This window comes from Peromyscus eremicus, chromosome 2 (assembly GCF_949786415.1).
Source record: "Peromyscus eremicus chromosome 2, PerEre_H2_v1, whole genome shotgun sequence".
NCBI lineage: Eukaryota > Metazoa > Chordata > Mammalia > Rodentia > Cricetidae > Peromyscus > Peromyscus eremicus.
The window spans coordinates 145661008-145684887 of NC_081417.1; the positions used below are offsets into that span (position 1 = coordinate 145661008).

At 54.8% G+C, this 23880-nt stretch overlaps 1 protein-coding gene across 1 annotated transcript; it reads right to left on the reverse strand.

The window, feature by feature from the left end:
- Positions 1-683: 683 nt before the first annotated feature.
- Ldlrap1 (low density lipoprotein receptor adaptor protein 1) lies at positions 684-23209 on the reverse strand. Its single transcript, XM_059255169.1, has 9 exons — positions 23031-23209; positions 13860-14002; positions 12690-12802; positions 11009-11123; positions 6199-6271; positions 5799-5882; positions 5034-5164; positions 3431-3465; positions 684-2399 (listed from the first exon to the last, which is right to left on the reverse strand). Exons 1-9 carry the CDS (start codon positions 23113-23115, stop codon positions 2255-2257), a joined length of 924 nt encoding a protein of 307 aa, XP_059111152.1. The 5' UTR covers positions 23116-23209; the 3' UTR covers positions 684-2254.
- Between the last annotated feature and the right edge of the window lie 671 nt (positions 23210-23880).

Below are 23880 nucleotides of genomic sequence, written 5' to 3' on the forward strand. Positions count from 1 at the left end.
GTCCTTTGAGATAACCTGTGAGCCACTGGAGGTATGAACTACCAATAATGCAGTAATGGTCAATAGTCTCAAAACTTAGGGACATAGGCCTCAGAGACTGCTGTACCCTGTTTACAGACAGGAAAGCCGAGGCTCAAAGAAGCAGGTAACTAACCCAGGGCCAAAGCTGGACTTTAGGTCTCTTAAATCACTGAACCCCCACCTTCTGCCTCTGTCCCTGTCACAGAAAGCCACCACACAAGCTGAATTCACATGGGCCATGCTCATCCTTAGCACTGAGCCCAGGACCAGAACATGAGTAGCAGAGTAAGCCTGAGTCACTGGAGAGTCATGGGAACGATACAGTCCCTGGGAAGGGGTGCACATGGGCACACTCACACCTCACACACTCACGTCTCAGGGGCTGAGTCTGACCAGAACATATGGCTAGAAACACTGTCAGTGTCGACACACTGGACCATTGGTGTGGTCTTGATGCATCACCCATCAGTGACCTTTGCCACACAGTGACAGTTGCAGAGAAAGGTACCCTGCCGGCTCATCAACAGGGAACCTGTCATCACCCTCTACTCCGGTCCTGTGAGGACATGTGGCCTATCCCAGTCTCTGGACACACTGTTGCTCACATCACCAAAGGGCAGGAGCCACGACACTGCCCCTCGTCACCAGCAATAACCCCGAGCGGAGTGATGCTTATACATAAGAAGGAAACGTTTATTGTTTCTTCCTCACCAGCAATACCCCCAAGAGGTGCTTATACGTAAAAAAGGGAACATTTATTGTTTCTTCCTCAGAGCCGCCTTTCCAGCTTCACCCAGCAGGAACAGGAAGTGGACAGCCTGTCAAGACCACAGCACCACCCAACAACATAGCAGTCCTTCGCACTCAGGACCCTGGAGCTGGCTGGGGAAAAGGAACTACTCTTGTTCTAGTGAGGATTCTCCAAGTGCCTTCCTTAAGGCAAGGGTCTGACTCAGCCACCCAGAGCTGGGAACTAAGTCATGCTGATGTGGTTTTCCTGGGGCTACTGAGACCTGCTCTCACAAGCCCGGCCACTGGGGGCTCCTAGCGATGCAAAGATGCTCGTGGCTTGGATGCCAGAGCCCATGGGACCAGCGAGACTAAAACAGCTCACCACTGGACTGCCCGACCACCGGGTGGGTTGGGGGGACCACTGGGGCTGCAACATCAGGAAGATGCTTCTGGAGGATTCCATTTCACCCGTGGAATCGACAGACTTCAAAACACACCTCCCCGGAAGTCGGCAGCGTGGCAGCTAGCAGGGCATGGAGGCCCGAGCCAGCGCTGTGTGGAAAGGCACCAGATGGCTTGTTATGAAACACATTTTGGTCAGAAAATAGCTGGGCTTTTTGGTTCCCGGGAGGACAACAAAACTGGAGAGAAGGGGGCGTGGGCTGTGAGAGGTGGGCGGCACCGACAGCAGCTTTGGTATCAGACCTGGGTTCTATTCTCAACTCCACCACCCCCACATGTGTTGCCTCAGTTTCCTTATCTGTAAAATGGATGGAAAATATTCTGCCACAACCTAGTGCGAGGCTTTGGTATCGTCCGAGGAACCGGAGGGGGGCGGGCAGAAGATGGAGCACACACAAGGACACACAGACAAAAACAGAAGGGCAGGCCCAGCTTTGTCTGTTGGGGAGCCACAGAGGCGACCCCCACGGCTGCGGCGAGACTGGAAGTCCAGGCAGCTGGCACACTAGGTCCTAGCACTCTACCGACCACCCCAGGGACGGTGGCCCTCCTGCGGGGGGAGGGCAGGAGGCAGGCTCTACTCCCCAGCACCAGCGAGGACCTCAAACCCATGTCCGTTCTGTGAGAGTTAAAGTGCAGAGCTACGTGTCTTTGGTCAGGGGCTGCCCCAAAGAAGCTGAACTCGAGGGCCCCAGCTCCCCTAAAGGCCATGTCCCCTCCAGTGCACAAAGAATGACAGGCTGGGCTCGCACTGCCTGAGGAGAAAAGGAACATGGAATGCTTTGGTCGTTGTCTTGACACCCACAGCAGGAGGGGCACCAGGAGGCCAGGCCCTGCCCTGCACACACCGTGGGCGCCTGACGGAAGCAAACCTGGTTTCCGAGTGTAGACCAGGAGTCCCTGACTGGATAGTCCCGGCCCTTTCTGCCCTCTCTCCCTGATGACTGCAGCTCTTGGCTCCTGGAGACGGCCGCCCTGCCGCAGGGGGCTTTTGGTCCATCACAAGTCAAGGCCAGTGTGTCCTGCCGGTCCCAGGCCCTCAGAAGTTGAAGAAGTCATCCTGATCGATGCCACCACTGTCAGGCTTGTCCCAGTCGGTGGGCAACAAGCACTGCGCATACTGGATGTCCTGTGCCGAGAGTCCAGTGTCCAGGACTTGAGGGTTCGTCCGTGACTGTGCCAGCCTGGAAGACAAAGCGGTGTGAGCCAGGCAACAGGAGAGGGGCTGGCAGGGGCAGGGAACAGACGGGAGGAGATGTGAGTAGGAAAGGGCAGACTCAAAGCTCAGCAGGAGAGCTAGAGCCCCCCAGGATGCCCAAGAGGGTCAGAGCCCTGGGGCAGGCCACAATACAAAGGCCAGTTGTGGGCAGGAAGTGTTCGGCCATGAGACGACACTTGGTGTAACCAGGTCGGCATGTGCTTCCCAACAGTCACACAAGGAGGCAAGCCTAATGTCCAGAAGAACCTGGAAGGTCCGAACAGGGCAGCCCTGTCCTCAGGAGGGGCTCCTGGGGTAACGCCTGGAGGAAGACCTCTGACAGCAGTGAGCACATGCACAGTCCCCGGGGCCAGGACTGTGAGCTGATGGTTAAAGGGGTGTTCATGGTCAGGATCGGCAGGCGGGGCCGGTCTGGGCCAAGGGATCACACTACACAGGGATCTGTTTGAGGTGGTTGGTAAGGACCCGCGACAACTGAACATTCTGGAAAAGCAGATGAAACTGTTTTCCAGATGTGGGTGGAATTGGCCACAGAAGCAGGGAAGGTGGGGGAAGGGCTGCTTCCTTGAGAAGGGCCTCACCTGGTGCCCACCCTGGCTACATCCAGGGGTGGAGGGAGGGGGAAGGCCAGAGAGCAAAGGCGCTAACCCTGAGGAAAGCCCTGAGGCAGGCGGCCTCTGACAGTGCCACACACCCAAAGGAGACCAGGGAGGCCTGAGGACCCTGAGGACCCAGACTGGACGAGGAACCCCAAGTGGCCCAGTCCTCCCCTGCTTCTTCACAACATGTTGCAAAATGACAAGCTGCTCCTGCCACAAAAAGCATTCTCACGCACGAGACACCCTGCAAGAGCTCCCTTCCTGGAGGAATTCAAGAATTGCTGTGTAGACAGCTAGAGGGCTCAAGTTCTCAGTCAGGACAAAGCCGAGGGTAAAGAGTACCTAGGCCTAGCCTGAGGCCCCCACACATCCCCAGCACAGGCCCTCAGACTGTTACCTTGAAAATGCTTCATCCAGGCCATCATCCAGCTCCTTAGAAACAGAGAAAGAAGTAAGAATTCTGAGCGGGGCCGTGGTCCCCAAGGGAGCTACAGGGACCCAGGGCCTGTATGTGTGTTGGGAGGAGGTGCCTAGCAAAGGCAGCCCTCATGCCCACGGACCCAAAGCTGGGGCCCAGGACAAGAAAAGGCATGTCTCAGCTAGGCAGTAGTGGCATACACCTTTAATCCAGTACTCGGGAGGTGGATCTCTGAATTTGAGGCCAGCGTCTACAGAGAGAGTTCCAGAACAGCCAAGGCTACACGGAGAAACCCTGACTCAGAACCCCTACTCCACTCCACCCCTCAAAAACAGAAAGAAAAAGAAAAGGCATGTCTGAGGCCTCTGGACCTTCAGTGACCCGGATAAGTCACAGCTCCTCTGAGACTTAGCTTTTCCTTCTGTAAACTGGGGGACATGATTTCCACAGCTTTCCAGCCCCAAAGGAAGCACAGAGAAGGCTTGCCTATACCCCCTTCATGCCCACTGCCAGCCACAGTCCTGCGCTAGTGCAGGGTAACTGATATTAGAACCTCTCAGCCCTCGGGGCTAAGTGCTATGTGAACCCCTCCAGGCCTTTAGGACACATGGCAATGGCATGGGACTGGGCAGCAACAGACAGGTACAAGGGATACCAGGGTGATCCCAACAGAGGTGGCCTGAGAGTTGTCAAGAGTCCCATCATGCTATCGTGTGAAGAGAGAAACTGGCCTGTGGCACAGGCTTGGGGTCCCAAGCTGTGGAAGGTTGGTGTCCTCCCTAGAGAGGCAGGTGGATCTCTGAGTTCGAAGCCAGCCTGGTCTAGAGAGTGAGTTCCAGGACAGCCGGGGCTACACAGAGAAACCCTATCTTAAAACCAAACCAAACCAAACCAAACCAAAAAACCCAAACAACAATAAAAAAGAGAAAGAAAAAAGAAAGAAAATGAAAGGAGGGAGCTATGACAAGCACAGGGTGTCACTCTGCAGAGGCACGAGCATGGTCCCATTGGTCCCTGCCGTGTGCTGATGAGGGTGCTAACAGTGTCTATGGGGCCCGGGAATCTTGGTACTATTTTTGTAATGCAGTTTGAAGTCAGCCACCTCCAAATGAAAATTGAAATTAAAGGCCACTCAGGTTCCTCTGGGAGATGCTGTGGAAGGTCGGTGTCATCGCTGAGGGAGTAAAAAGGCTGACACGGAGGTCAGGCACTGGCTATGAGTCCTAAGAGCCTGCAGCCTGGCTATGCATTCAGACAGTTGAGACGGGAGGGGGACCAGGCACAAACCTGCCATGCTAACAAGGGAGCCTTTGCTGATCAGAGAGGGAAGAGCCAGACACCCAGATTCAGAGTTGAGTACTGGGAGGAGATGGCCGTGCTGGGAACCGGGCCTGCTGGGGACACAACCTTGGGCTCAGAGGGGACATTGTTCAGCTACTCCACCCAGGGCCTGATGGGCTGGGTCCTGGCCCATAAGTCATGGTGTCAGAGCCTGGGTCTGGGAACCACTTCAGGCTTGTTTAGAGACCTGGCTAAGACTCAGGGGATCCAAAAACCATGCCCGGGCCACAGAACTACTCACCCAGACAACACTGCTGTTGCCCAAGACTGGAGGCCGCAGTGTCTCGTCCATGTTGTTGGTGTTAGCGGTGACTGTAGACAACGGGGCCTTAGCGACCTCTTCCAAATCCAGCAGGTTTCCAGTGGCAACCACTATGAGGGGTCAGTTGGGGGCATCAGGAGGACATACATCTCCTCTAGCCTCTTCCGCACACACATTCCGGTACCCCTGCACTATACCAGTCCTGACTAGCTCTGGGACTCTGACCTTGTCCAGATGTAGGACAGACCTTGATCATCTGGAGCCCCGTTTTGACACCCCCCACCCACCCACTACCCACCCCCAGCTACAGGACAGTTGCCCACAGAAGAGAACCTGTGGCTCCTGAGGGCAGACCCTGGAGCCTGCATATTCATAACATAAACTGAATGTTTAAAAGTAGTCAGGCAGTGGTGGCACACACTTTTAATCCCGGCATTTGGGAGGCAGAGGCAGGCGGATCTCTGCGAGTTCTACAGAGTGAGTTCTAGGATAGCCAGGGCTTCACAGAGAAACTGAGTCTTGAAAACCGAAAACAAACAAACGAAAGTACACCAAGCAGGCTGGGATGTCTAACAGGCTGTAAAGCACACAGGAGCGCATACGAGTTGACGCGTGTATGCGGGGACGTGCCCGGATGAGTGTGCGTCAGAACAGCATCTTCTCACAAGGCACACGTACTGCTGATTTAACAGAACAGGGCCAACAGCGAGAGCTCAGGAGGGCAGGCGCAGGGCCAAGACTCACAGCTTTTCAATGAGGAGGTGCCGTCACATCGGGTCCCTGAGGCGTCGCCTCCCTCCTGGTTGGCTTTCTCCCTCTTCTCTTTCTCTGTGGGATGAAGGCACAACACACTGAGACTCTACACATGCTGTCTCCATAAACCACTGGGGAGAAGACAGGCTCGGGGCACTCGGGCAGTACGGGGCTCCACCAGGAGGAAGGACACCTTCCAGAGTTCACTTAAGCCCGAACACTCTGAAGAAGGGGGAAGATGGCCTTTGTCCAGACGGGGAAACTGAGTCTTAGAGAGGTAAGAGGACCTGTTCAAGACCACCAGCCCAGTAGGAGATGAGGCTCAGGCCTGATTTCGGGCCTGTATCCACCCTGTTCACATCACTCACGATGCCCAGGAGGAAAGACTCACCTTCCTTGGACACCTGCCAAAACTCAAAGGCAACTTTGAAGGCCTGGGCTACAGTGAGGGTGACAGCTTGTGCCTGAAAAACAGGAAGTGAGGGTGGGGATGGGCACAGTGTCAGCCAGCAAAAGCAAGTCTGAACTGGAGGGCTGGGGCGCCCACCCCGTGACAGGCTCTGGAAGGCCCAGGGGAGGAGGGAGAGGCCTAGCTCCTCCATTTCCCACAGCAGCCTGGGGCATAGAGAGGCCGCACTCTAGAGAGGCAGCTGGGGCCCAATGCAGCACCCCCTGTCCAGTGCCTCCTACAATGGTCACCTCTCCTTTTTCCTTCCCTTCAGGCATACCTAAACCAACCGTGAGGACCACTTCTTCTGGGAATCCCTCCTGGGTTGTCGGAAGATTCCCTCCCCTCAGAGCCCTTGACACAACAACAGAAGCCATGCCTGAATGAACTACAGCCAGAGAGACAGGGACCACACTGTCAGAGCCACAGGGCGCTGAGGGGGCCAGCAGCTGCTAACTGACACCCCAGCAAGGTGGGGAGTGGCAGAATCAAGATGTCGGTGACGCTAAGGAAGAAAAGCCATCCAGCACTGTGGCCCCCCCTCTCTCCTGTCACCAGCACAGGGCTCCACAGCCCCGCGCACCTCCCTCTGGAGTCTGCTGATGGACGTGTCCCTAGCTCATGTGCTTCCATCCCCATGGGAATGCTTCCTTACAAGCAAGAGAGGTGCCATAGCTCAGAGAGAGCCCTCAGGTGGCAGCAATGGCGTCTCAGGTCCCGATTGTCACACAGATCTGCTGTGGTCTCCTGTTAGCCCAATCCTGGGGTACCCAGCCCAGAGCTCGGAGTGTAAGCAGTCTATTGCAGACAAGTTCAGGCTTAAGCAGCCTCCACCAGACAATTCGATTTAATTGAGAAATAAATTTGGGGCCACCGCCTTCAAAACTCTTTAAAAAAAAAAAAAATTCAAAATCTCCAAACTGACTGATCTGCGCCAATTAAACTTCACGAAGTATAAAACCTCATTTGAATGTCTCCGTCATTTACATTTTTGATGGAAGTGAGGCTGCTTTATGGTAAAACTTAAATATGGTAATTAAGTATGAAAGTCTTCACAGCTGTTTACAATTTAAGCTGTCACGTCTGAATCAAGTTTAATAGACCCAGTTACCATTGAGAATTGCCCATGAACTAAAAATATGGGCTAATTACCAGCCAAGTCAGATCACCATGCTCTGGAGCAAGGGCTGGTCACCCATGTGGCAGGACCACGGAAACACCATTATCTCTGCTGCAGGAACCTAGGACAGGGATTTATTCTGCTTACATAAATCTGGTTCGTTTGCACATATTCCTGCCCCTCTGTCCCGGTGTCCTGTACAGTAAGTCATAATAAACATGTAACCCGAGCAGAGATGTGAAGCAATGAGTGCAGGTGACCGCAGGGCTGGGCTGGGAAGGCCTCAGGGTGGTCTGCTTCCCCAGGGACCCCCAGCAGTATGAGTCACAGGAACACTCAGCAGGAAGACTTGCATTCCCCAGGCCACTGCACAGCCCTCCTGGGATTCTGCTGTGGATCTGTCTTATGACCCAGAAGCTTCCTCTTGGTCCAGCTGTCTATGTCCCTGTCTCGTTCTGTCTAAGCAGGCTATATCAGGAAGTCAAGGAGGGCCAGATGGGCAGCCCAAACCAGGCCCTGTGCTCACCATCAGCGCTTCCCTGGCTCCCATACTAATCTCTACACAAAGATCCCTCCAGAACACCAAGGTCCACGTGAAGGAAATAGCCCTGTCACCTCTGCCAGACAGAACTGGGGTCTCCTACACCCACATGGGGAGCCCAGCCTCCTCCACCTCCACTTCTGATCACAGAGGCTATGTTTGCTAAGCTGAGGCCTCTCCCATGAGCATAGGAAACTACTTCCTTGCAGTGACCTTCTGATCATGTTCAAACAAGACCAGGAAAGGGAGTCTTTGGGCTGCACTGTGGGGGACCCCAGAAGGAACCCCTTTCTCCAAGCTTCTTGCTTAGCCAACAAGGAGACTCAGTGAGGGCCACATTTGCACCATGGGTCCTGTAGGCTGACAGGCCCAGCACACCACAATCAAGTTGTACTTTTGCACACTCAATCCCTAAGCCCTCAGCCTGGCACACTCCTGTTCACTATTCCACTCATCTTTTAAGGCTCCAGTCTCTGGGCATCTCCCTAACCTCCAGGTCCAAAAACCTCCACCTTAGAGCCAAGCCCCAGACTCAATGTCAAATCCAGCCCTTCCCCCACAGACCTATGCAGCAGATCCGTATTGTACACTGCAGAGCCTTGTGGAGACAGCTGATAGAAGGTGGAGCAGAGTCAAGGCCCCCACTCATCTCTGCTTCTCCCTCAGCTAATGAGGGAATCTCCGAAGGTTGTCCACACTGTTGGCCCACTGAGCTATGGCCCTAGAGCCCAGCTAAGGTCTTGAAGCCCTGGGAGGAACCTATACCACTCCAGGGTGACCTGGAAACCCTGGGCGACAAGAGGTAGAAATAGGTGGAAGACAGACCACAGCCAAGTCACGCAGAGAAACAAGCAGCTGGGTGTCCAGCAAGAGCCCCGCCCCCAACCCACGAGGCTACACTAGCCACAGCCATGGGGTAGCTGGCTTCTGCTTTCCTGAGCAATGCTCTCTAACCTGGGGCAGGCTCTGGACAGCCCTCGGGCACAGGCCTCCTTCTGAAGGGCTGGGCCTGCTCCCTGTTCTGCACAGAACCCCATCCCGGAGGGAGCTGCTTCACGTGATCATGCCCCTCCCACGGGTGCGCACACAGCAGCAATGACTTAGAGCCAGCAGCCCTGCCTGCTGTGGTCAGTGAGGAGGAAGGAGCAAACAGTGGGAACACAGTAAGTCTGTAGTTTTAAGTCAATGTGGCCTCATTCACACCAAAGGCTCCAGCCATCTGTGGGAACCAGGCTGTCATGGGAGAAGCCACCATTGCTCAGAGCCCTGAAGGATCCCAGAGGGATGACTGGTAACAAGGAGTCTGCAAGGAGATAAGGCATGCAAAAGAAATGGGGCCTTGGAATGATCCTAGGGGTCCATGAGGTGACCTCCTCATTCTGCTGATAGGTAAGCAGACAGAGACGGACAGGGTTCACCCATGGTTACACAGCACACCAGCTGTTCTCATTCTTCTGAATGTCCCGTGCACAGCAACCAAACCTCACAGGCAGGATTAGATTGACGGTGTTGAGATAGGGAGATAAATCTGGATTATCCAGTGGTCACTATCACCACAGGGACCTGAGAGGGAGGGTCAGAGAAACAGCAGTGTGAGAATGGACAGTGTAGAGGTTTGAAGAAGAACAGGCCCGTGTATCTGAATGCTTAGTCACCAGGGCTGGCACTATTTGAGAAGGATTAGAAGGCTTTGGAGGTGTGGCCCTGTTGGAGAAAGTATGTCACTGGGGGTGGGCTTTGAGGTTTCAAAAGCCCACATGAGGCCCGATGTTCTCTCTGCTTTTGGATCAGAACTTCACTCTCAGCTACTGTTCCTGGGTCTGCCTGCACACCGCCGCCATGCTCCTCCCCATGATAATGGACAACCTCGGAACCGTAAGCCAGCCCCAACTAAATGCTTCCTTTTCTAAGGGTTGCCTTGGTCATGGTGTCTCTTCACAGTGACTAAGAGACACGATATGGGAAGGATGGTCCACAGGTGCCTCTGAAAATGGAGGATGGCTCCATGAGGCCAGGACTGTAGGTAGACTGTGACGGTACTCTAGGAGGTAGGAAAGAGAAGACATGGCCCTCTCCAGGGCTGCTGAAGAAACGCAAGCCCGCTGGCCTATTCCAGCCTCTTTCTAGGACTGGAAGGGGATGTTGTCATTTATTCTTGCAGCCCTGGGAAACTCATCTGATAATAGGAACCTGGGGCCCCAGAGACTGGAGTTCCCATGTGTCCTTTGATGGAGAAGGAAAAGGTCTCATCTCCTTGCCTCTGAGAACCATGGGCCTGGTGATCAGGCTCTGAGCTGTCGGCAGATGCAGACGCTGAGCCAGAGGACACCAGGAGCCTCCTCACACTCAATCCTCAAAGGCCCCAGAAACCAAGGTGTCAACCAAGTCAGATCAGCTGCTGCTGCTCCCCAGTCACAGCACGGGCTGGAGACCACCAAGGTGCCCCCATCACTCAGCCCCATCAGCTGTGGCCAAAGGCAGGGACAGGAAGCTCTCAGTCTCCCAGTTGTGCAGAGGTGAGGGACTGCGGGCTTAGGGCCTCACTTTGCACCTGGCTGGCTGTGTTATCATGAGCAAGGCTGCTGCTGGCTTCTGGGGTGTGTCTTATTGCAATCAAAAGGCTTAAAGAAAAGCAACAGAGATCTTAACCATTTCCACCTTATGGAACTGCCCTGGAGACTAAGTAAGAAAACACTTTGAAGCCCAGCTCCAAAATGGGCACAGAGGAGGTTGGAGCCATTGGCCTCCGCCTGACCCCAGAAAGCCTAGTCCAGAGAAGACTCACTTCCACCTTGCACTGGGTCCCTCTGGATTCCCATCTCCAAAGCTAATTCCTACAGGGCCTGCACCCCAGACTATACTAATGACAAGAGTGTCACAGCCTCAAACACAAGCAATCACACTACTGAGAGGCATACGCCCAGGGGACATGGGCTACTCATTGCCCACAGCCAGATGGTCCAGCTAGTCTTGGCCTGATTCTGACTCCAGCCCTCACAGTGTACTCTCACACCCACTTGAGATTCCCGGGGATTTCCTCCTGTGTTTAAGTCCCTGTGACTGTCCCCTCTGGGCCCGGCCCGCCCACTGACCACTTTCCGCTTGGTGCAGAGGAAGGCGTGGCACTCCAGGCTCTCACTGTGCTGGCTCTGGGCGATGTAAGCGAACACCTTGTCGTGCATCTTGTCTGCGGTACAGTAGGAGATCCTGAAAAGCAGGCGAGAAGTATCACCAGGCCTGCGTGGCACCTCACCACATCTGGATGTGCCTCTCCTGGGTCTCAGAGAGTCTGCTGCCTGGTGTCCACCAGGGCAAGCCTCTGCAGATCTGGACTTGGCATCCTGAGTCACCTACAGGGAGAGATTCAGGCCAGGCAGGGGACCTGGGGAATAAGGAATGAAGTGCCTTCTTCTTCTTTCTCTCCATGCCACACTGAGCCACAACCCAAAAAGGAACATCCAAACCCAACTGCACACCAGCCAACACCCCGAGGACCTACAGATTCTTCCTTGTTCAACCTCTGAGCCATCCTCAGAGCTGGGGGTCTGGGACACAACGCTGCTGATAGAGCCAGGGTGTGAACTCACAATCACAACCTGAGGGGTCTGGGTCAACTGAGAGGAAGGAGAAGCACGACACTGCCCTGCCTACCGCTGCCCTTCCTGTACTCTACACCACCAGACACCAGATAATATCCAGGACCATCTCCCAAGAGACCAGGACCATGAGCAAGTCCTCCTGGAACTGTAGCTGGAGGAGGAGCTGGGGCTGGGGCTGGGGCGATGTGAAGATGACCCGCCCAGGAGCCCCAGTGGGTGCAGAGGAGACATATCAGCTTCCTCTGCAGTTAATGGTGACCTTTCAGATTTCTGCCCACAACCTCAGCACCCCAAGGCTCATCACCTGTTCTGTCTAGCCCTTCCTACTTCCATTTATCCTGAGACTCAGTCAGGGGAGGGGCTGTTGGCTGGGGACACAGCTCAGCAGATTTACCGCTCACCGATGCAGTCCCAACTTTTATCACATCATTTCAATAACACCACTGATCACCCCCAGAAGGCACCCCCAGAAGGGAAGAAGGGGGTGCCATGTCCCCGAGTGCTTTTTCCATCCTAGGCATCTGGCTTCCTGCTAACCATCCCTTGCTTCTGGATAGCCATCAGCCAGATCCTGCAAGGAGCTACCTCCACTGGGAGATCTTCCCAGGTTTCCCCTGGCACACCTTTCTTCTCAGCCTTCTTGGGAAACACTGTCTCCCACATCCTTCCCTCCATTCCTTTCCAGACTGGAAGTGCCCAGAGGGCAGGGGCTGGCAGGCACTTCGAAGTGTTGGCTAAGGGGTAGCCTGAAGCCCCTGGAGCTGGCCCCTACCTCCCTAGGATCAGAGAAGGAACATCTCCATTACTGCTCCAGCTCCTGCATGAGGCCTCTCAGGAACACTGAGCCAGATGACCAGGGCTGAGCGCTGTGTTCAGGGCAGAAAGAACGGGCAGGTTTCACAGCTGCGTGTGGCCAAGCACAGGCCCTCTGAGCCTGCGTCAGCTGATTAGGGGACAGTAGTGCCACCATCGCAGCATCCCTGGGAGCTGTGGGTTACTTGCTGGCACTACATTAACAGCACAGGGAGGCAGGACCTGGCCCCAGCCCATTTTACAGATGAGGGAAATTGAGGTTTCCCGCACCCCAGAAAGAAAGCTGTAGAGCCAATTCAGACAGGCCACTCCTATCATTCGGAGCGGCAGAGCAGACATGGCCACTCCCTGCTGAGCGTACCTGTAAATGGACACGTTCTCAATGAGCTGGCTAGTGAGGCTGTCCGTCAGGATGATCCCCCGGGGCGACACCTTGAGTGTTACCTTCTGCAGTTTCTTCCCGCTGGCCTTGGCCTAGGGGCACACAGGGGTCAGAGGAGCCTGTCTGGTGGTCTGTACCTCACTGCTCCAAGGCCCCTCAGCTCAGACAACTGACGGGTGCCATGGGGTGGACACTCAACCAGCACCCTCGTGCTGGCTAGTTTTGTCAACTTGATATAAACAGCAATCACCTGGGAAGAGGGAGCCTCAATTAGGAAAACACCGCCACCAGACTGGCCTGTAGGCAGGTCTCTGGGGGCATTTCCTTGACTGGGTGATTGATGTGGGAGGGCCCAGTCCCCTGGGGGGGCGGGTTACCCCTGTGTAGATGGTCCTGAATATAAGAAAGCAGGCTGAGCGAGCCATGAGGAGCCAGCCTTTCGCTTCATTCCGCCCAGGTCTCTGCTTCAGTTCCTGCCCTGACCTCCCTCAGCGATGGGCTGGATGCAAGTTTAAGACAAACAACCCCGTTCCCTACCCAACTCCTTTTTAGTCAGTGTTCTAGACAGCAAACCAGGACGGCCCTCCTGAGACACAACCAGACAAGCGTTGCCCACTAGCCCTGATGCTGGTGAGCACACAGGAGGGGCTCAACACCCCCTGTCCGGGAAGGCATGTAACTGGGAGGAATACTACACGGATTGCCATAGCCGGCAGTGACCTGGGGACCCAGCTCCACCCACATGCCAGGGCCTGAGCCACAGGTCAAGGCCACTCTAGGGAATCGACTTAAAGGGCCCACGCCCACTCAGAGGTACAGAGAGGACACTTTAGTGGGCCACACAGCCAAGCAGTGAGAACATGGTAAATGGGGAACAACTTCCTTCCCTCTTGGGAGCTAGTGAGTCACCGGGAGCCTGAGGTGGGGACTCAAGGCTGGAAGCAGTCAAGGCCAGAGTAGCTCGAAGAGGATGCTGACCGACTCTTACCCACAAACACAAAGGCAATCTCCATAAATACCGCTGAGCTCGACACAGGGGATTCAATGTGTTCCGGGTCAAGCCCACATCATACAGACCCCACCTGGGGACAAGGACAGCTGGGGCAAGGGGAGCTGGCCTAGGGTCCTTCCTCCTGTCTGGACACTCACTGTGGCCACGATCCTCTTCACGGCAGCTGCAGAGAGTTCCTCGCCCTTGGGCCGCTCCACCAGGGTCATGCCAAGGTACTTGAGGCTGAAAACCATGCCCTCCAGCAGGGTCTCCCGCGTGTCAGTCCAATTCTCTGGCAGCTCTAGGGCAAGGGGACGGGCAGCCCTCAGCGTGCTGAGTAGGCCTGGCTCTCGCCACCCACCTCCTCAGCACACCCACAAAGGGCCCTGGGGTGCCCCCATCTTTATTTTAACTATTATCTCCCAGCCCACAAACCTGACCAGCTTCACATACACTGTCCCCATCCACCCTTAGGAGCACCCACAACCTGTCACACACACTGCAGACAGCCGCTCCAAAGCCCAGGAAGTCAAACCAAGTCACAGAGTCAAGATTTGGCTATGCTATCTCAATGTCAATGCTGAGGTTGAATGGTCCCACCTCCTCCCTGAGTCCTCAGTCTGATTCTTTGAGATGGGGATTATCACACTATGGTGATTTGAAAGACAAAGGCCCCCATGGGGAGTGGCACTATTAGGAGGTGTGGCCTTGTTGGAGGAAGTGCAGTCACTGTGGGGGTGGGCTTTGAGGTCTCTTTCGCTCAAGCTTCGCTCAGTGTGACCCTCAGTCTACTTCCTGTGGCCTTCATGTCAACATGTAGCAGCTACCTCTCCAGCACCATGTCTGCCTGCATGTCCCGCCAAGATGATAATGAGTTGAACCTCTGAACTGTAAGCAAGCCACAATTAAATGTTTTCTTTGTAAGAGTTGCCGTGGTCATGGTGTCTCTTTGCAGCAATAGAACCCTGACTAAGACCCACATTATAGCTAAGAAAACTGAGGCTCAAGAGTTGAAGGCACGGGCCAAAAGCCACCATGGTAGATACAGGTAGAGTTACCCACCAGCTGGAACATCCCAGCCCACAGTTGCTTGAGAGATGGGCAGTCTGGGGAGTAAGGACCAGCAAAGATAAAGGCCTAAGGAGACGGGCTAGGGCTAGAGCTAAATGATGTCACTGGCTCCACCAGGCTGCAGCCATGGCACATGGGAAGGGTCCTCCAAGATGTCCTGGCCATCACTAATGTCAGCAAGGAGGAGGGGTGAGCCTAGGTTGAAAGACAGGGCAGGGGAGAGTCGGGAAGGGCCTCACCTGCTCCTCATGCAGGAAAGAGTGCTGAGGTAAAGGGGGAGTACAGACCCCCAGGGAAGGTTTGACCATTCCCCACTTCCTCCTTGGAGCCAAGGCTAAGAGCACCCATCCCACAGTGGGAAATGGGGCCGAGCTTACTTGAGAGAGCAAGGTCACTGGGGATGAGCACACAGCCCTGTTAGGGCCCCTCCTGTCACCCCACAAATGCTACACCCAAAGGGCACATACTCGACTGTGGCCATTTCACACACAAGTCCTGTGCCTTCCCCACCAGCTAGGATGGGAAGGCCATGATACAAGCTTAGGACACTCCTGTACTGTCAGGAAGGGGAGGGATCCTGGGCTCAAGGGACACTACCATGTCCCTGCCCTCTGGATTCCCTGTTGCTTTCTTTGGTCATGTCCCAGAGCCTTGGGTTCCAGGGACTCCATCACTTCATTCACACGGCTCATAGCTCAGGATCTGTGTTGAGCAAGACGCTGTCCCTCACTGACACTGTGTGTTTAGGGGGTGGGAGATGGGAAGAGACCTACAAGTATTACCCCTCCTCTCAGACCCAGGTGAGCAGGGACTTCACTGACTGGTTACCCAGAGCCTGACACACAGCTGGCACTCAAATGTTTTCTGAGTGTAGGAATGTCCTAAACACCCTTAACCCCAGCTATGTTTGACAAGATGCCCTCCAGGCCTCCTGAGCCCCAACTGAGATGACCTAAAGCCCAACACGTCCCATCCATTAGATCCTCCAAAAGGAAGCCGAGTGCCTGTGGTATCTTGAGTCCTGTGTCAGGCAATGAGGACCCCAGAACAACTCCCTGTTCTGGAAGAAACCAAGGCTCACAGCACTATCTCCAGGACAAGCAGAGCCACCGTATCAACCAAAGCAGGCACAGCAGCCTTGAAGGTCTTTCATGCCCATTCTATAGCTGAGGAACTGGAGTGCAAAAGACACTGACTCACCCATGCTCCTCATCACTGGACCACACGACCTGCCACAAGGCAAACTGCCTCTGGTTTAGTCAAAGGTTGGAAGAGGTTCTTAAGTATTTCCTAATAACCAATGCTGCTGCTTCACAGCCCAAATACCCAGCCCACCACTTCCAACCTGAGACACACCCCATGCCCAATGCCCGTGTCCTTGGCAGACATTGCTAATAGACAGCATGTTTCTCCACTATGGCCTCAGGCAGGCAATACTAATCAATGAGGAGTGACCTCTTCTCATTATCCATCCCTGCCTTAAGGCAGACATCCTTCCCCTATCTCTGGGTCCCACTCTCCCATTTCCTCTGGCTCAGCCCTTTCCTGGCCCCTGTCCAAAGCCACTTCCGCTCACTTCATTCCAGAGGGCCAAAGCCTGCCAAGGTCACTGGTGATCTCTTTGCTGTCAAAACATTCTCTCCTCCTTGACCTCAAATGCTTGACATTTTTTTACATTCCTCCTTCCCTGGCTTGACCCTTTTCTACAATACTGCCAACTTCTACACTGGCTACCAGGTCCAGCCTCAGCGACCCTCTACCCAACCCTTTACTTGACAGATGACTCAACTGAAGCCCAGAGAGGTGTAGGGCCTGTGCAAGACCACACAGCAAGTCAGAGAGAGGAGACACCTACATTGATAGCTGGGGTGTTTGAAAGATCCCCCCTCCTCTCTGAACACACACACACACACACACACACACACACACACACACACACACCCCACAAGCTCCTACCCCACAGTGCAACATCTACTTTCTCAATGTCCAAAATGTTCTTTCCAAGCAAGGCATGGCACTGCCCACCTGCAATCCCAGGAAGAGGGAGTGGGATTCTAAACTAGAGGCTAGCCTAGACTACACCTTGAGATCTTCTATAAGAAACAAACCTTTAACTCCAGCACTTAGAAAGCAGAGGCAGGCAGATCTCTGTGAGTTTGGGGCCAGCCTGGTCTACATAGCCAGAGATGCACAGTGATCCACACACCCAGCTTCTCCCAGGGCACCTAATCAGAAGCAGGCAAGCTAGCCCAGTGGCTAAGGGCAAGGGCCTTAGTTTGATACTCTGAATGACCCTGAGTGAGATCTCCATGAGCCTCAGTTTGCTCCTCTATAAAATGGGGGAAAGTAGCCAGTGATGGCGCACGCCTTTAATCCCAGCACTTGGGAGGCAGAGGCAGGCGGATCTCTGAGTTCGAGGCCAGCCTGGTCTACAAAGTGAGTTCCAGGACAGCCAGGACTGTTACACAGAGAACCCTGTCTTGAAAAACCAAAAAAAAAAAAAAAAGAAGTCGGGGGAGAAGTAGTTTAGGGTGTTGTTTAGCTGGTAGAGTGCTTGCTTAGCATGCATGAAGTCCTGGTTTCCATCCCTGGTACCCCGGTACCCATAAACCAAGTATGGTGGAGCATGCCTATGGTCCTAGCACTTGGGAAGTAGAGGCAGGAGGATCGGAAGTTAAAGATTATCCTTGGCTATACAGCCAGTTAGAGGCCAGCCTGGCATACACAAGACTGTCCAGAAAAGAAAAACGTAAATCACGATGAACTGGGAGCCGAGAGAAGACTCAGCAGTTAAGAGCACTGCTGAGCAGGTCTGGTTAGAGAGCTCACAAATGCTTCCAACCCCAGCTCGAGGGGGATTCCATCTGCCTGGCCTCTGTGAGAGGAACCTGCGCTCATGTGCATACACACACACACACACACACACACTTGCTCTTCAAGTTCTGTACTCATGAAACAAGGAGGATCACACACACACACACACACACACGCGCGCGCACGCATACTGTTAAAAATTAAAAATAAATAAATCAAGGGAGAGTGTGGTGGCCCATGCCCCAAACCCCCATAGGTGGATCTCTGTGGACACGGGCCAGCCTGGTCTGCACAGTGAGTCCCAGGCCAGCCAGGGTTACATAGTGAGGCTATCTCAAAAAGAAGATAAAATAGAGAAAGCGACTGTACGAGACTCACAGGGCTGTTAGACTGTGGCTAAGATAATGAGATAAGTGTGACAAAGGAGGAGGGCTGAGGGCCAGGTCCCAGGGCAGGTATCTGCAGGCTTGCTCAATGCTGGCTATGGCTGTTGCCTTGAACAGGGCTCTACCGATCCCTCCCACAGCAGCATCACCCATGCCCAGCAGCTGCCTCTGCCTGCCTTTCTTCAGAGGGCGTGTCCTCAAGTCCGCTCCCCAGGCCGCCATGCTGGAAGGGCCCCTGCCCTGAGTGTTTCTGCCACTGCCGCTGCCTGCCTGTCCTTGTAGGCAGCCTCCTCTCCTGAGCTTCTGGACACGTGACTTGCTCTTCACAGAGGTTCTTCGAGGCCCCCCGGCACCCACAACTTCCCCAAGAAAGAGCCCTGCGACAGACAGACCAGTGTGGTCTCCTACCACCAGACACCACAAACAGCAGAGAGCCAGGGCTGCACCCCTTCCCAAGCAGAGCTCCCAGAGGCCCCTGGGCAAATACAGGCCTGCGTCCTAAGCCTTATTCCAGTCCGAGTTATTTTCAGCCCTGTGGTGGGTAATGACTCCGCTATTTTCATTTTGTAATTTTACAGATGACCTGCTGTGGGAGTTAGCTGGGGACAGACCACAAGTCCAGTCTAGCTTCAGCTGGCACCACATGCTCCTTTCTTGTTAAGGCCCCCAGAGGGGTTAGGGCTACTTGGGCATCCTGCCCTGGCCCCCATTGCCAGGACCTGGCTGGGTGATGTCTGAACATCAGAGCTGCAGCCAAGCCACAGGTGCAGTGAGGACAAGCCTCTGCCCAGGGACCCAGTCTGGTTCCCAGGCCTGGTGGGGGTATCTTGGAAGCTGCAGGGACATCCTAGGAGGGGACCTAAACTCTTCCCTGCCAGGAACATGACAACCTTCGACAAATTCAGTGGGACTTTCAAGATTTTCATGGCGAAAGTCTCAGAATGTGAACAGACTAAGAACCAGGCATGGCAGCAGATGCACGCCTTCAATCCCAGCACAGGAGGCAGAGTTAGGCCCGATCTCTGTGAGTTCGAGGCCAGCCTGGTCTACAGAGTGCATTCCAGGAGAGCCAGGGCTACACAGAGAAACCCTGTCTCAAAACAAAACAAAGACTAAGCCAATTTCAAAAACGAAAACCACCAAGAGCATTCTCGAAAGTGAATAATTAAGTGATTGCGACCTCAGTCAGAGCTTCCTCATACTTGCGTATACTAGAAGAACATGGTAAGGTCTCTAGGGCAAGCAAAGGAGATTCAGTCCCTCATCCTTCCTGTGCCTGTTTCCTCGCTTTGAAATAGGTGGCAGTACCCACTCCGTGGGGTTGTCATGAGGACAGATGAGCTCACTCACGACCCTGTCTGAAACAACACCAAGAGCCCCGTAAGTACCAGCCACTGTCACTGTTACTCCAGCACAAAGGGCTTTAGTGCACATGTGGCAGCTCACTGAGTTTTACAAAGTCACTATGTCCCAGCATCACAGGCAAGAAATACAAGGAAGACTCCTAGGTGAGAGCCTGAGACTCAAGCCCACACCCCACCCTGCAACCACCAAGCCCCTTCCAATGCAAGGCAGGGTGACACATGCCACATCACCCAGAAACGAACTGACCCCTGTCAACAGTGGGTGACCTGACTCCTCAAACATCCTGTCCCTCCCTCAGTAACCAGACTGCGAGGAGCCTGGAGTTCAACGGCCCTCGGACCTGCCATTCCACTGTCAAACGTTCTTCGCACAGTTCTTCCCTCCCTGGACTCACCTATGTCTTCTAGGTGAGCTTCTCAAGAGAGGTGGCTGCCAGGACCGAGTACCACTTTCTGACACAAGATGCCAGCGCCTGCCACTCGCTCGGCCTGCAGCCTGGCAGCCAGAGGTCCCCAGTGCCCTGTGGAGTCCTGTGGGCTCCCGCTGCAACATCCTCCAACCCTCACAAATCCAGTGGGTCTTGCTCCAGCCATTGCCATTCAGGAACAAGATAGCACAGTGCTAATTCTACCTTGAGGGACCTCTGAACTAAGACCCAGGGGCTGCCCCACTGTCCACTGTGGGGGCTTCCTTCCCTTCCAGCTGTCCTGACCATACTTCCCTGGAAAATCCTCCCAGATAACTACACTTGGACCCATGTTGCAACTGCTACTTCTAAAACAACACAGTCCCTGCCCTATCTGAAAGAGCTGCCCCTCTGTCGGTTTATCTCATGTCTAGCATTCGATGCTAGCCCCATCGACTATCTGCGGCCTTCTCCCTCTGGCTGTCCTGCAACTGGCTTGTGGACCAGGCTGGCCGGGAACTCAGAGATCCACCTGCCTCTGCCTCCCCAGTGCTGGGATTAAAGGACTATGCTCAGCAGTATTTACATCCCTATAGGTAAATATGAACAGACCCCATATAGAGTCTTTCGTTATCCTTTTTCTTTGGGTTCTTTGACAGGCTAGCACAACCCAAACAGGAATCTGAAGGCCAAAGTCGCTCCAGGACCTTTAGGAAGAATACAGATGAGTTGGGGAGAATATTCTGATTCTCAGCACCGAGATAAGACCTTTATGGTTCCCAGAAAGGTGGAGAAAGTGGCCACGAGAAGGAGGGAGTCCTCTTTCCAGGTCAGGCCAGCGGCTCTGCCCACTGAGCTTTTTTTTTTTCTCTGCACTTTAGTAGGTATATGGGGGAGGGAGCGTGTGTACCAGAGTGCATGTGTGGAGGTCACAGGGCAACCTTTGGGGATCAGTTTTCTTCTTCCACCAACTGGGACCCAGAGATTGAACTCAGGTCCTCAGGCTTGAGAGCAAGTTCCTTTTCCCATCTAACAGGCTCTGCCTTTGATCATGAAAGCTAGACCCAAGGACTGGCTAGGTCCCAACCTTTGATGCTGGGCACACCCAAGGCCTTCCTCTCTAACTTGTGTCCATACTGGTCCTGGGAGCAGCCAGCCAAACCTGGAGTGGAGGTCCCTAGCTCCCCCAACAGCCAGAAAACCCAAGGTATGTGGCTAAAATCCCTAGGCTGGAAAAGCTCTGCCTCAGGACACGCTCTGTGCCTGGAGCCATGGACTTCACTTCCTGGTCCGTTATCTCTAAAAGGGATTCGAAGATAAGATTCCCAAACTTTGTCACCTCCCAGGAGCTAATGAGCTAACAGAAGCCAAATACCAGAGACAAAGCAGGAGCATGCATTCATGCACATCACCCCTAGGCAAGTAAAACACACAGACACTCCCATGAGAGTCCCAGGAGAGTAAAGATCTTCTCTGTAAAATAAGATTATGAACTTGACACTTAACCAAAGACAGGCCAGGCTCCTGAGGAGCTCAGAGCTTTGAGAGGAGCAGGAAGAAGGGAGAAGAGTTCTGCTTCCCTCCAGGGTGCAAACAAGCTAAGGCCCCCATCTCAGAGCTGGCCAAACCTGATTAAAAATTAGGTCTAGCCAGGAGGACGTGGATATGGTGGTGCACACCTTTAAACTCAGCACTGGGGGAGGCAGATGCTCAAAGCCTGCCTGGTCTACATAGCAAGTTCCAGGCCAGCCTGGGCGACATAATGAGACCTTCTCACCAAGCTGGAAAATACATTATCAACAGCTTAACTAACACCTAGCCCAGGCTGGCCTCAAACTCACTTTTTGGCACAGCATGACCTTGAACTTCTGATGCCCAGGCTTCCAGCTCCCTAGTGCTGGGATTACAGACATGTACAGCTACAAAACAATTCGTGAAGTGCTGCTGCTGCTGCTGCTGATGATGGTGATGGAACCAAGACCTTAGGACCAAGGAACTTCCTGAAAGCCAGGCAAGCACCCTACAAACACACCACACTCATCTCCAGCCCCACAAGAATCTTATCCCCATTTTGCAGGATGGGAAACAAAATCATCAAGAACAAGTGACCTGCCTTGCCTTGGCTGGAGCAGGCAGGGAAATCTCACCATCCAAAATGTACCCTGCTCCTCCAAATTCATCTCTGCTTCCTGGCTCCCTCCCCTTCAGACCTCTTCCCTACCCACCCTTCTCCCTTGTCCCAGGAGAAAACCACAGGGTTCATCCACTGGAAGGGAAGGTCAAGCTCCAAAGTCCTGGTCACACATCCCACAAATTTTTGAAGGGTTATTTTGGGAGTCAGTAAGTGTGGAAGATGGTACATGCCCTGCCCAAGGGGCCCCTGACCCCACCCCCACCAGCAGGCACCAGCACACGTCCCCAATGCCAGTCTGGGCTAGGAGGAGCCCACAGCTGGAGCACCGCAGTGGGAGAGAGGAGGGGCCGGGGCGGGCTCCCTAGGCCCAGACACGCTGGCGCTCTAGGGACCAGGGAACTCGGGCTCCCCTGGTGGAGCCCGGCAAAGCAAGGTGCTAGCAAGAAGCTGGGGGCGGGGGTGGGGGGTGGGCAGGTACTACCAGTGGGAGAGGCGAAGGGCCCCAGGTGGACGGCAGGTGAGGGTGTGCCAGAGTCCAGGCTTTGGCTTCACACCAGGAAGGGAAGGCCTGGGTGATCCCATATGAAGGACTCCCAAAAAAGGGAGGGACCTGAGCTAGGTTTCTCAGGCCTCAGGGGAGGGTGCCAGGTGACGGCTCCCAGAGAGTAACCCGAGAGGTGGCTGGGGGAGGCTCCTCTCCGCCCTTCCAGACACCCAGAAGAAGTGGCAGCTAGTCTGAGTCTGCCTTTTGCCTAGGTGCCCAGGGACTTGGACAGCCCCCAAGGGAAGGTACAAGGGAAAACAGGGTTTGAAAATAGCCTGGACGCCAGCCTTGCTACCTGGACGCGTCCAGAGAGGAGGACGAGAGGACCTCGGGTGGCACCGGGGCTGAGGTCGCCCCTCGGATGAGGGACCTGCGGGACCCAGCGTCTAGAAGGGACCCCGTGGGTTGCGCTGGAGCCGGTGGAGAGGCTCTAGGCGTTCTCACCGCGCCGCACCTGCGGACCCGGAGTTCCGCCCGCCCCCTGCCGACCCGCCCCAGACGCAGCCGGACATGACCCCCGGGGCCCAGGCGCGCAGGTCGGGACGAGGCCGCCCGGTCCACCTTGGCCCCGAGCTCCGCGGAGGCCCGACCAGGGGCGCACACACTCACTGCGATGCCGGCCGCCCGCCCAGCTCTGCTTGGCCAGACTGGGGCTCCGGATCAGCGCGCGCCCCGCCGACTTGAGCGCGTCCATGGCCAGCTCCGGTCGCCGCCGCCACCGCCGCCGCCAAAAGTCCTCCAGGAAAACTTTCCGCCGGGCCAGGCGGCGCGCGCCCGCCGCGCTCCTCCCCCGCCCTCCCCGCGACGTCCGGGGGCGGGCTCATAGAGGCCACGCCCACAGGCACGCCCCAGAGTGCGACCCCGCCCCTCCCCGCCCAGGCCAGACTCCCGTGGCTGTAAGCGGTGAGGTCCTGCGCGCTGTGCCTACCGAGGCTCCCAGCTCAGCTCCCTTCCCCGGTCCCAAGCTACAGGATCCCACCGCCTTCTAGACAGCTCGGCTGAAAGGCACCTGGAGACCATTACACAGATGGGGAGAGTGAGGGCTAGAGTCGCCAAGGGTCTTGTTCAAAAATAAAAGTGGTTGATAGGAATGAGCTGGCTCAGTGGATAAAGGCACATGCTCCAAGCTTGATAGTGATTCCCAAAGACCACGCGGTAGAAGAGAACCAACCGCTGCGAGTGTCCTCTGACCTCCAGGGGCTAACTGTGGCACCCGCGTGCCCTCCCCCATTGTATACATACACAAAACAAATGTAAATAATTTAAATAAATGTGAGGGAGAGGCTCACCAAAGCAAATGAGGCTTCCAACGAGAGAATGAAGGCTGTGAATTTTGCTGGGAAGGAACGGAAGTGTATAGTAGGCACCTTTAGCAGCTTTCTTAGCTGTCCCCTCCCTATAGTCTCAGAGACACTGGAGCGTTGGCCTCTGACTCAGGCTTGCTGTGTGACCCCAGGCT

Excerpts from the sequence above, each read along its gene's own strand:
- Ldlrap1 (XM_059255169.1), bottom strand. The coding sequence starts at position 23,115 with ATGGACGCGCTCAAGTCGGCGGGGCGCGCGCTGATCCGGAGCCCCAGT. Across the intron at positions 11,124-12,689 it reads GAGAACGTGTCCATTTACAG|GATCTCCTACTGTACCGCAG; the intron begins GTACGCTCAGCA and ends CCTGCTTTTCAG. Across the intron at positions 3,466-5,033 it reads GCAACAGCAGTGTTGTCTGG|GAGCTGGATGATGGCCTGGA; the intron begins GTGAGTAGTTCT and ends TCTGTTTCTAAG.